At 34.2% G+C, this 12,540-nt stretch overlaps 1 protein-coding gene across 1 annotated transcript in view; it reads right to left on the minus strand.

Moving 5' to 3' along the window:
- LOC136036950 (putative fatty acyl-CoA reductase CG5065) overlaps positions 1 to 12,540 on the minus strand; it is a 63,515-nt gene that overhangs the window by 1,816 nt on the left and 49,159 nt on the right. Inside the window, exons 5-7 of the mRNA XM_065719339.1 lie at positions 11,490 to 11,682; positions 7,618 to 7,866; positions 2,813 to 3,070 (exon numbers count right to left, since the gene is read on the minus strand). Of these exons, the coding sequence (XP_065575411.1) occupies positions 2,813 to 3,070; positions 7,618 to 7,866; positions 11,490 to 11,682 (700 nt within the window). The remainder of the gene's footprint in view (positions 1 to 2,812; positions 3,071 to 7,617; positions 7,867 to 11,489; positions 11,683 to 12,540) is intronic.

The following is a 12,540-nucleotide window of genomic DNA, read 5'->3' on the forward strand; positions in this document are numbered from 1 at the left end:
TTATATAAATAAATAATCGTTTAGCTCAGTATTTTGTGTCGTTTGAAACATATCTCAAATTCAAAATTTAATGTATAATTTAAAATAATCGATTTCTTCTTAACTGATATCAATGAATTCCAACGTAATTAGAAGGCGGACATATTAATTGGCATGAATAATAATCAGTTTTATAGCAATTACGTTGGCGTAACTTCTAGAACCTTTGGTGTACTCAAAAATGATCTTGATTTCCAGCATCCACTAATGACAAAAATGATATCTCAGTTAGAATCATTTGATATCAATAAAAAAATATCTCAATTAGATTCATTGTGACCAATTTAGTCTCAGCCCTGTTTTGTTTTTACTTGCAACTTCTCAGAATATTTTGACAATCTGAGGGAGACTTGACCTCCTTTTGCAACAAATTAAAATTAAAGGGGCTGGTTCTAAATAATTTCTTTTCTTATTTTTAATAAATTCATTCTTACATTACTGATATAAGAAGTACTTTCTAACAATAAAAAAAAATTATAAAAATGTTCGCTTACAAAAATCACTGATCAGTGCTATGCCGAAGGCTGTGTTTCAGAAATATCTATTTTGATTTTGATTTTGATTTTTTTTTTTTTTATTTATCTAGTCTATTTTGATTTTTCACATAGAGAATGAAATAAGATGCAAATGCATGGCATTGCATGCATACTGCATACATGTTACTATGACTTGTTTCTTTTTTCCCAAACATTTGTGTAAATTTAAGAAAGCCCTACCTACTGGTTCATCAGCATATTAAGACAAAGTGCTTCTTTGAAGACTTACTGCCATCTCATCTCTCTTTACCGATTTAGCTCAAAGAAAAATCTCAAAATCGAAAGCAAAATTAAGTTTTGACAAACGGCGCTGAATTTGCCCTCCCCTTTCTCTACCCAAGCAGTTTATTACTTGGGTTTTCAGTTGCTATGCCCAGTAGATAAAATTTAAGAGCTAAAAATCCACTCTTAACTTAAGATTCTTGTCCTCTTCAATAGACTGCCAGTGTTTATCCGAAGGGAAAGCAACAATGATCATTGGCAGTGCAATAGCACTGACTAAGCAAAGGGTGATATGGCTTCAATGCACCCTTATTAGTTTTTTTTTAATTTTTTGCCCAGGCCACTTTGTATGGAAGAAGCATTCGTAGAATTTTCGAAAAGGGCTCATTTGGTTGGGAATTAAAAGTTCTAATTTCTTTTTAAGAGTCAAAAGAGGTTGAAAGGCAGCCTGACCCCCAGGCCATTTTAAGCCACCAGCCCCAACCCCCACCTATCAAAATTTCAGATGGCTATTTTGTTGAGATAGTTGAAACGCAAAAAAAAACTGCTTGCTGAGATAAAATGACTACCCACGGTCCCAGGGTATGGTCTGTAAATTACGGAAGTTGCCCATTGTTTGCATACAGATTTTATTACTTGCAAAATAAAGTATTTTTGATCCTGAGTCTCCAAAAAGGCTAAAGGTATTTAGGTGAAACTTTCAAGGAATGATGAAGGAAATGTTGGACTAAATCAAAGCACACGATGTGAAAGACAATTGTAAAATAGCGTAAAAATGTAAAATAGTTTAGATTTCGTTTCAAATTATCAGGACATGTTTTGGGTTAGGACATGTAACACGTCTAACCTGTTTCATGGTAGGAACATTTTTATGGTTCTTAGGACTATCTTCCTGGACATGCTTAAAGGGATGCAACGTAAATCAAAAGAGACTACACATCCGTGTTGTCAAAGTGGAGTATATGCAGTATGTCAGAAACAGCTAAGGGTACTAAGCCGAAACTTTCTAGGTGGTCAGATTGGCAAATCTGAATTATCTCAGGACTGGCTGAAGGTATTAATTTGAAACACTCAGGAAATACTGAAGGAGATGCGGAGAAAAAAAAAATCAACAGCCACTATGTGCATCCAAGTGGTCAATAGGACTGCATCCTGGTTTCGAATAGGTCGTACCTACAAAATCAAACGCTTAAGCTTCCTGACTGAAACTTCAGAGGAATGTTGGACAGGGAGATCAATTAGTTGCATTGATTCTTGATATTTTTTTTTTTTATTTTTTTTTTTAGTCAAACCAAAGTCAAACCGAACAGAAATTGCCACAAACAAAAGTAGGGATAACTCGTCCTAAGCCTGTTGAGACTTGTAGGAATGAATAACATTACATATTTAACTGTCAATCTATTTTCATTAGTTCTATTCAGCAATCTCGGCTATTATAATGATTTTGTTTCTTTTTTTTTTTCGATAAAATGACAAATAAAACACACTTTTCAATACACAAAATAGTTCTTGATAAAGTGCAAATGACGATCTGGTTTTTAGAAGGCTTAGGGGACGTTAGTCCTTCTTTTGATAGCGGTTATTTTTGTCCATTTTGACTTTAAACTCAGTATTCATTATAGTTTCAGTTCGTTTTGGGTCTCGCTTGTTTGTCAGCATGAATAATTGGTTTCAATGACCCAGAGCACATAGTTGTGAGGGCATTTACCAAACACATGGTATGATTGCAGATTTTTTTTGGGAGGGGGTCTATTTCAGCGCGGGGTTGAATTGGAAAAAAATAAAGAGATTATTTAAACTTTAACTATAAAAATTTCAGAAATACCAAATTTTTAGAAAAATTTCAGAAATACCAAATTCTTAGAAAAATACGTTATTTTGAAAATAGTGAAAAGCTTTAGATTTCAAGGAACTAACTCCTGCCCCTCCTCCCGCAAATATTTTTGATATTTACAAGCGAATTTTGCGTATAGCTGACGTTTGTAGGATTATGGGGAGCAAGGTTGAACTATTACCGTCTCATGTGGCTTTTGGCAGCAGGTAGGGTGTGTAATTCGTCCTTAAGAATAAATTTTCTAACTCCCAAATAGTACGTGCAAAGATAGTCATTCCAATCTATGGTTCTAGAATCGAAGTTGAAGATGGCTCTGTCAGTGTCACTCATTCTTTCAATGAGTGAATTTGTGTTGTCACTTCTTGAGCGCCATTCGCGTATTGTGTAGAATTGAACGCATTCCATTGCTTTGGCAGCTTTCTTGTGCAAGCGCACCATACTAAACAGAAAAAGAATAATTAATTTGTATTGAGCAAAACGTACGGCAGAACAAAATAGTAAAAATGCATAATTACTTAAGCAGCTATTCGCTGCTTAACCTGCACACTTTTGAAACTTTCATTTTTCTTAACGCTGGTCTATTGTGATTCGAAAGAAAAACCCAATCCATATCACTTATAGTATGCTTAGTAAGTGCCATCGTAATCTAATTATTACCATCCCTTAAAAAGGGCAATAGGCCGCTTCCTAGAGCTCACCAATTATGAAGATTGAAAATCTTTGCATGACTCTGATTTCAGCAAGGTCTATCGTGATTCGAAGCTAAAACCAAATCCATATCAGTTCTGGTATACTTAGTTATTACCATCGTAGTCTATGCCCCTAGGCCACTTCCTAGAGCTCACCAATCGTGAAGATTGAGAATCTTTGCATGACTCTAATTTCAGCAAGGTCTGTCAGAATTCGAAAGTAAAACCAAATCCATATCACTTATGGTATGCTTAGTTCTTACCATCGTAGTCTAGTTATTGCCATCCACTAAAAATGGCCCTAGGCCACTTCCTAGAGCTCACCAATTGTGAAGATTGAAAGTCTTTGCATGACCCTGATTTCAGCAAGGTCTATCGTCATTAGAAAGTAAAACCAAATTCTTAGCACTTATGGTATGCTTAGTTATTACCATCGAAGTCTAGTTATTACCATCCACTCGAAAGGGCCCTTGACCGTTTCCTAGAGCTTACCAATCGTAAAGATTGAAAGTCTTTTCATGACTCTGATTTCAGCTAGGTCTGTCGTCATTCGAATTAAAACCAAATCCATATCACATATGGCATGCTTAGTTATTACCATCGTAGTCTAGTTATTACCATCCACTAGAAATGGCCCTACGTCGCATCCTAGGCTCATCAATCATAAAGATTGAAAGTCTTTATATGACTCTGATTTCAGCAAGGGTTGTCGTCATTCGAAAGTAAAACCAAATCCATATCACTTATGGTATACTTTGTTATTACCATTGTAGTCTACTTATTACCATCCATTAAAAAGGGCCCTTTTAAGTGGTGAAAATTGAAAATCTTTGCCTGACTCTTGATTTCAACAAGATTTCAGAAGTATACCAATTATGATACATTTACTTAAAGAGTTTTGAAATTGGACACTAAGCAAACTTAGTTGAAATTCAGTTCAGTTTGAAATTTAGACCTAAAGTCCACAGAGAATCCAATGTAGTCGCGATAAGACTCGTAAGCCTCATATGAGGCTTCCGTTTTAGCACCACAAATACACCACACAAAGCACCACACATACAGCACCACAAATACAACCACACAAATACAATTCGTGTTTCATTTTAGGTCTAAGGATTAGACAAATAGAATGAAGAGAGAACAACGTACTAACAGACAGAACCTTCAGGGCTAAATATATCCCAATCAACTTTAATAGGATAAGTTTAAGTGAGGAAGCGGTAGAAGCGAGTCATTCTTCCAATGAAAATCTTAGTTCTTAGGTTAGCCTTTTTCGCTTGAAAAATTCTTACATAAGTAGCACACAAAAGAAAATAGGATATAGATTGTGCATACTTTTAAAGTAGAATATGGCCCCAAGTGACAGTATGACAACTCAAATCAGGAGAATATATATATATATATATATTTATATATATACATTTATATATATATACATATATATAATATATATATATATATATATATATATATATATATATATATATATCATGAAAAGAGAAATCACCAATGCAACAGCACAAACACAAAAATATATAATATTTATATAAGTATATATATAAGTGAGCAATAATCGTGTATGTATTTATGTAGATTCTCAAAAACAGCTCCATATTTTTTTTGGGGAGAATTGGTATCTTAGGATATTCTCGCATAAAAAAAATGATCTAGATACTTAATGATCTAGATACTTCAGAAGTTTGAAAAAATTCGCTAATACCCTTAATTTTGGACGTCATGTACTATGTTAGTACATCATATAACCGTTTCTTATGACATCATATAAGCTTTTTCTTATATGTTTTCATGCACAGCATAAAAAAGATAGTTGAATTTCCAACCCATCAATTATTTATATAACATAATGTCTGTTGGAAGGCCCAAAAAAACGAAAATTATCTGTTGCAGTTACGATGAATGCTGATTCGTTGGAACCAACACCTGAACTATCAAACATGATAAGATGTGAAGTTCAACAGCCTGGATCATCCATTGTGACAACACTAATGCGGGCAGCTAAATCAACGACCATTGCTAAACTGTCTGAAGTAACCAATATCCAAAAACGTGTCAAAAATGAAAATGAAGAGTATAGATACGGGCAATGGAAAGATATGCGAAAATGACAATTAGAGCATGTCAAAAGTGAAATGAAGTTCAAAAGAACACGTGGTTAGAAGAACAGCGGCGGTGTGTCAAAAAAGAAAATGAAGAGCAGACACACGCGGTTTAGAAGACATGCGATACCGAGCATGTAAGCAAGTCAAAATGAAAATGAAAAGCCAAGACACACGTGGTTTAGAAGACATGCAACACCAAACATGTGAGCGAGTCAATGAAAATCAACCTGAACAGCGAGAATCAAAACGGGTCAACATTGAAAATGTTGGCGATGATGATTGGGTTTGGGATTTTGACATGGATAAAGTCGTCGATACCTACCATGCCTTTGTAAAAAAAAAACGATATGTATTCCATAATGACGAAAGCCAAGCCGAAGTAAAACAAACTAAACAAATGAAAAATCATAGCGATGATTATTAGGTTTTGGATCTTGACATGAAAAAGGTCATTTATGACCTTTTTAAACGAAGTTTCTGTCCCACCACTTGAACAATTAAAAGAAGCAAAGGTTCGGCGATATGTCTTTCATAATGACAAAAGACAAGCCGAGGCAAAAGTTAAAAAGTCCAATATATATACATATATATATATATATATATATATATATATATATATATATATATATATATATATATATATATATATATATATATATGTATATATATATATATATATATATATATGAAAACTCAATGAGGAAAAAAGTAAACAAACAAACGCACACATTTGCTTCCAAATTTCATGCAAGGGTCAAAGTTTTTGGTTTTGTATTTAGCACATTTAAACCTCCCCTATATCACAGAAACGCCCCACATCCCAATCCTCAATGAGATGAACATTATAGCAGTTGCGACACTCAGATTTTTTTTTTCATTTTCCTAAATTACTTAAATTTTTAAAGTCACGTATATTTGTATTGATAGTTTTAAAATTAATGAGCTTTATGTAATTTGAACATCACCGGAAAAAAAAATTAGAATTTTGATATATTTATTATTAATTTTATTTTTGGATTTTATGTTTTTAGATCATCAGTTCGATCTTTCTTTGCAGTTTGTCGCAACCACGTAATTATGCGACAGCAAACTTGCTACTGATTATGGTTTTCAAAGCTACTTTATACAATCGCATTGCTATGTTTTAGTCATGTAGAGGGAGCGTCCGGCTTCAAGGGAATATGAAGAAAGAAATGAGATTCCCCCGTCGCTATTCCGGATAGACTTATATACACACTCAGTCAGTGAAAATATGATATTCTTCATTTGAAAAAAAAAAGTTTTCAAAATGGGAAAATCTAGAAGATACCCATAAGTAGCATCACTAATATTGAGAAATATATACAATAAGACTATAGAAAATTAAATAGAATATTATAAACAATAAATGAAGTAGAAGAATAATAAACTATATAACAATAATAAATATATAATAAAAAATATATAATATACAATAATTTCTAATATAATATATAACAAAAATAAATAATATATATAACGGATAACATAAAATATTAAATATTACATGATTATGTAAAAATAAATAACCTGAAATATCGTATAATATATTATAACAAATAATGAATATATAATAATAAACTAAAAAATATATTAAATAAAGACTATATAGGACTTACAATGGTTTCTTTCCACAAAGGCGAATGATCCCATCAAGCATATATGCAGGAGCAAAGTGATACAATGCCTGATCTAACCGGTGATGAAGGTAGTTACTCTTGAAGCTGCCACCTGGAGGCCGTATTAAATAAAGGCCGTATTAAGACATCTGTATTAAATAAAGACTATATAGGACTTACAATGGTTTCTTTCCACAAAGGCGAATGATCCCATCAAGCATATATGCAGGAGCAAAGTGATACAATGCCTGATCTAACCGGTGATGAAGGTAGTTACTCTTGAAACTGCCACCTGGAGGCCGTATTAAATAAAGGCCGTATTAAGACATCTGTATTAAATAAAGACTATATAGGACTTACAATGGTTTCTTTCCACAAAGGCGAATGATCCCATCAAGCATATATGCAGGAGCAAAGTGATACAATGCCTGATCTAACCGGTGATGAAGGCAGTTACTCTTGAAACTGCCACCTGGAGGCCGTATTAAATAAAGGCCGTATTAAGACATCTGTATTAAATAAAGACTATATAGGACTTACAATGGTTTCTTTCCACAAAGGCGAATGATCCCATCAAGCATATATGCAGGAGCAAAGTGATACAATGCCTGATCTAACCGGTGATGAAGGTAGTTACTCTTGAAGCTGCCACCTGGAGGCCACACAGCTCTACTGAACGGATATTCAAACATCATAGGATAGATTATCTTTTCACATTGGGCCCAAGTCACTGGATTTTGACCAGTAGATGCTAAGAACACGGTGGGGTTGATGGGTTGCCGACTACTGCTAAGAAAATAAGTATATGATATTTAATTTAGATTACAAATTAAATGACAGATAAAGCAAGAATATAATCTGAGAGGTGGAAAAAAGGGGTAGAACTGTTGCAAATAGTAAATAATGATGAAAGTAGATTAAGGAAAAAAAATACAAGAAAAATAGAGGCTATAAACGATGCAATGCATTTTGAAAGATACTTTGCCATGTAAAAGTTCGAAGTTTTCCTGAAATTCACTTAACTAAAAAAAAAAAAATACGCGAAGAAATAAATCCACAGTAGTTAGATCATTTGAAAAAATAGATGAGGAATTATCCATTATTTGTTTGTTATTTTATTTTTGGACAATTCTTTACTTCAGCCAGCCATTTTTCTTTCAATTTCTTGGTCTTATTTTATTCTTGTTACTTCTATGCTTCATTACATATTTGACAATTATTGCTTTGCTTAGCACTTTATTATAACTTTTTTTTATCTTTTTACAATATTAAAAAATGAAATTATTGAATGAGATGGGAAGTTGCTATAAGAAAATACTTAAAAGAATCAGATTTGATGGGAGAGAGAAAATACTGGAGCTACAAATGGAGTAAGTTAGAGGACGAGTTTTGTAAAGTTGAGCTGCACATCGCAATACACAGCTGCGCATCGAAATTGGCTTTAACATTCGCATGCTAGTCACACTAAGCCATGTGATATTTTCACGTTGATATGGGCAATGTACCCCTTGAGCATTGCAAAAAAATTTCGAGAATAACTTGAAAGAATGAGCTATTAATTAGTGCAATTCTCTTTTCTGAAACTATTCCGGTTAACCTACAGGATTAACAGTACAAACTGAGGAGGGGGGGGGGGGGTAAAAGTATCTATTCATAGGGGGGATTAACTCATCAAGGAAATCGGGCTTTGAATTAATAGAAGTTACTACAAATGAATGAATTGAAGAGATATTACACCAAACAATTCAAAGATAAAAAACAAACAAGAAGTACTATATATATGATGTGGGTGAATATGAGCTTAGGCAAATCAAGGTTAAGTGAGGATAAAAGAAGAGTGTGTAGAGCCGTTTTAGTCTCAGGGGGCTTAGAGCTACGATGACTCGTCAGTAGTTATGATATTATCAACATAATCAAATGAAAGCAACACAGAAAGATTTGCTATGAACACTATCGTTGAGGCAAGAAGGGGTGGAGCCAAAAAATCTATTTAAAACGGCTGGAGAATATATGTTTGGATAAAAGCTAGAAAACTTTATTCAATATATTTTCACATTCCCGCTACTTCTCTTGGAATGGTCAAAACTCTAACTTAATAGTTTTTGGTGTCAATAATTCAATAGTTTTACTGAGGGAGTAAAATTTATTTAAATCAGAATCCATTTTGAAGAGACTCTGTGGGGATTTAATTTCCATAGTCTATATTTACTGTTTTCATGAGTAATTGTGGGGATTTAATTTCCTTAGTCTATATTTACTGTTTTCATGAGAAATTATGGAGATTTAATTTCTTTAGTCTATATTTACTGTTTTCAAGAGAATAGCTTGTCACATTGTTCTAGGACAAAACCAATACACCTTCTTCCTCTTGAGAAAAAAAGTTCAAAATTTTGAGGGCATTACCATATTTGACCTTAAGTTCCCATTCCCTTTTAAGAGAAGATGATTCAGGAGTATCTTGATACCTATATCAGGGCTGCCACAGGTTCAAGTGGTAAAAAATAGAGTCTTAGGGGTCTCCTTTTAGTCGAAAAAGGGACCCCCTAGGAACCATTTTGAACGGAAAATGAACCCCAAAACTCTTTCGAGAGTCTCTTGTCTGTCTTGTCAAAGAGATTTGGACGAGCTGCTGATCTCTCAGCCGTTCTCTTGCCTCCAAATCCTGCTGCTCTTTCTCAGTGTTTTCTTTCAAGGTTTTTTCCTGCTGTAGGTAGAAATCATTTCTCTTTCTACCAGATTTGGCCAGTTTTATCAAGGGTTTAGTGATAGTAATATCATGCGCACATCCTTCAAATCTGCCCAACCCATCTATCACAAACTGTTTGCATTCAGGATACTCATTCATCAAAGCTCTTTCTTCGCTGAGAACTCGCCCGCAAAGAGAAAAACCCCACTTAATGCTGGCAGACCGGAGTGAAAGAGTTAAAGCATTTTTTACGACTTCGCCCAAGTTTGGACATTTCCTCCCTGGACAACATTGTTCCTCTTATCATCGATCCTTCCTGACTCCGGTGGAAGTCCGGATAACTGTACTAGCTGAAGCTCATCAACTATTATTTCCATTTGCGTCGCAATGGGTAGCTTCCTGACAACATATAATAAACTCTGAGCTGAAACTGGCATTTCTTTACATCTTCGAATGGCTGAAGCACTAGTTGACCCCTAAGCTCTTCAAATGTCACGCAGTTTTCAGATGTCTTTCTACCACTTATTTCATCTTTTCTGACCAGCATCGGATTCTCATTTGAAGCTCTTTTTACTTTCTGAGTTTGTGATTTCATCAAACTCGACAAAATAATAACTGTTGCCGACTTCATCAAGGGTCATCTTCCGGAAATGGAGTTCGAGAGCTTCGGTTAAAAATAAGCGAACTTAATTTGTCCAAAGAAGTTTCCCCAGTATAGTCAGACTCAATCCTCTTCAGAACCAACGTAATTTCTGCAACTCTTGTTTCATCCCACAATACATAAGCACCAAGGTTCATGGTCAGTTTTGCCGGCTTACCGCCCTTCATGTGAGATGCTGCCGACCATACGAAGCTGATTCGGCGTTAGCTTTATGGTAACCTTCTTCTTATGTTCAGCGGTTCTGGGGTGCTGCGTTAAAACGTAGGATCCCTTATGGCAGACAAGCGATGCATTGCACATAGAACAGTAGAAAAAGAACAGATCTCCCAGAACGGCTCTACACCATTCTTTCACTTTGTGTCCCGTCGCATTTTTCTCTTCCAACCAAGTCTCCTAGAATTTTGATTTTCCGATATTCCGATATATTCAAACTGAAACTTCAAACCCTAAACCTTAAAAAAAGCAAAAACGTTAGTAGAATAAATTAGTACCAGAAATGCATTCAAATAAAAAAGGGAGCTAGGAAGTAATCTAATAGTTCGAATGTACGTAAGCTCAAAATCGCGCAAGAAGCTTGGTTTTATCACCATATTCTTCTTCTTTTGTAATTAGAGTCATTCTCTTTTTTTTCTTTTTTCTTTTTTTTACTGTGTGTAACAAGTGACAACCAGAAAAGAGTTTTCAAAGTAATTAGCCAAGCCAACCAAACAATGTCGCCTCCTAGCCTATTGACTCCAGAAGCAAAGGGGGTCACTCCTTTTTGTTACTAGTATGTCTGCTCTGCCAAGATAGTAAGGCTATAGCCTATGTAACAACAAGTTTTGTCTTTCTTAGACAAGCAAAAACAAGTTCCAATAATCTCAATCGAAACAAAATACGGAAAATCGTATGCTCACAGGTATTGGTAGCCTTCAGGATACGGAGCTTTAAACCAAAGTAAGAAAAGATACTGAAAAAATTGAGTTCCAATGATTTTGTTAATTAAATTATCAAAATAGAATATAATCCCCCCTTCTTCTTATTTTTGGAGACAAAATAAATAATTCATTTAAAACAGAACTTTACTTATGATTCAGTGCATCCCAGGCAGAGGCGACCATCAAGTTAACAGGAAATTCACCAGGTATCATATCGACAGTCATCTGCGTGTGGCAATACATTGTTCGAAATATTCCTGCCGCTGATCCGGCAAATAAACCGGTGGGACCATTGATAGTATCAACCCAGCCTGGAACTGGCTCTTTCCATGAAGCAGTAACTGAAAGAAAAGAACGTTAATTGTAATCGTTGATTACGTTGATAATATTACAACAGCTGAAAAATTCATCTGTCAATTCAACAGACAAGTCACTAAACAATACAATCAATAAACATAACAATACAAGTCTCTAGAAGTGGTCTCCAAAATACCTGGGAGCAGCGGTACATCCCATCCAAAAAAATTTATTCCTTTAGTTCAGCAAACTTTGACAAGTATTCAAAAAAATTTGCGATATACGAAGCTTTGATATAAATCAATAATTAAATATATTTATTATAATCATAGCTTTTCATGGATCTGTAATATAGAAAGGATCTAAAGTAATTAAGGAACTAATTGAATAAACGTATTAACTAACGTGTAATAATATATTTAAATGATAACATAAAAACAATATATAAATAATGTATAGAACGAACAACAAAAACTAAATATAAAGAATAGAAATGATGAGAAAGAGCAGAGCTATGCAGTGGAAAACGATTTTTTTTTTTGGCTGGTACCAACTTTCCTCTGCTTTTAAGACGCATAGAAACAAAATGAAATAGAAATATGTAAATGCTGTAGTAGGTACACCAATAAAGACAGCGAAATACAAACCGACGCTTTCATTCAAGCTTTCACAAATAGAAAAATACTTGCTATTTTACAAAATATTAAAAGAAAATATACAAAAAGTGAATTCAACATTTTGTTTTTCTTTTTGATTTGTAAATTATTTAAATAGCGACGAAGATCAGACTGCTTTCCATATTAAACAGACACAACTTGGAAATAATAGGAAATTTTTTCTATAGGAAATTTCCACTGTCTTGGAAAAATTTCCCTATTGTTCCAAGTTGTGTTTGTTTGCCA

This window comes from Artemia franciscana, chromosome 16 (genome assembly GCF_032884065.1).
Source record: "Artemia franciscana chromosome 16, ASM3288406v1, whole genome shotgun sequence".
NCBI lineage: Eukaryota > Metazoa > Arthropoda > Branchiopoda > Anostraca > Artemiidae > Artemia > Artemia franciscana.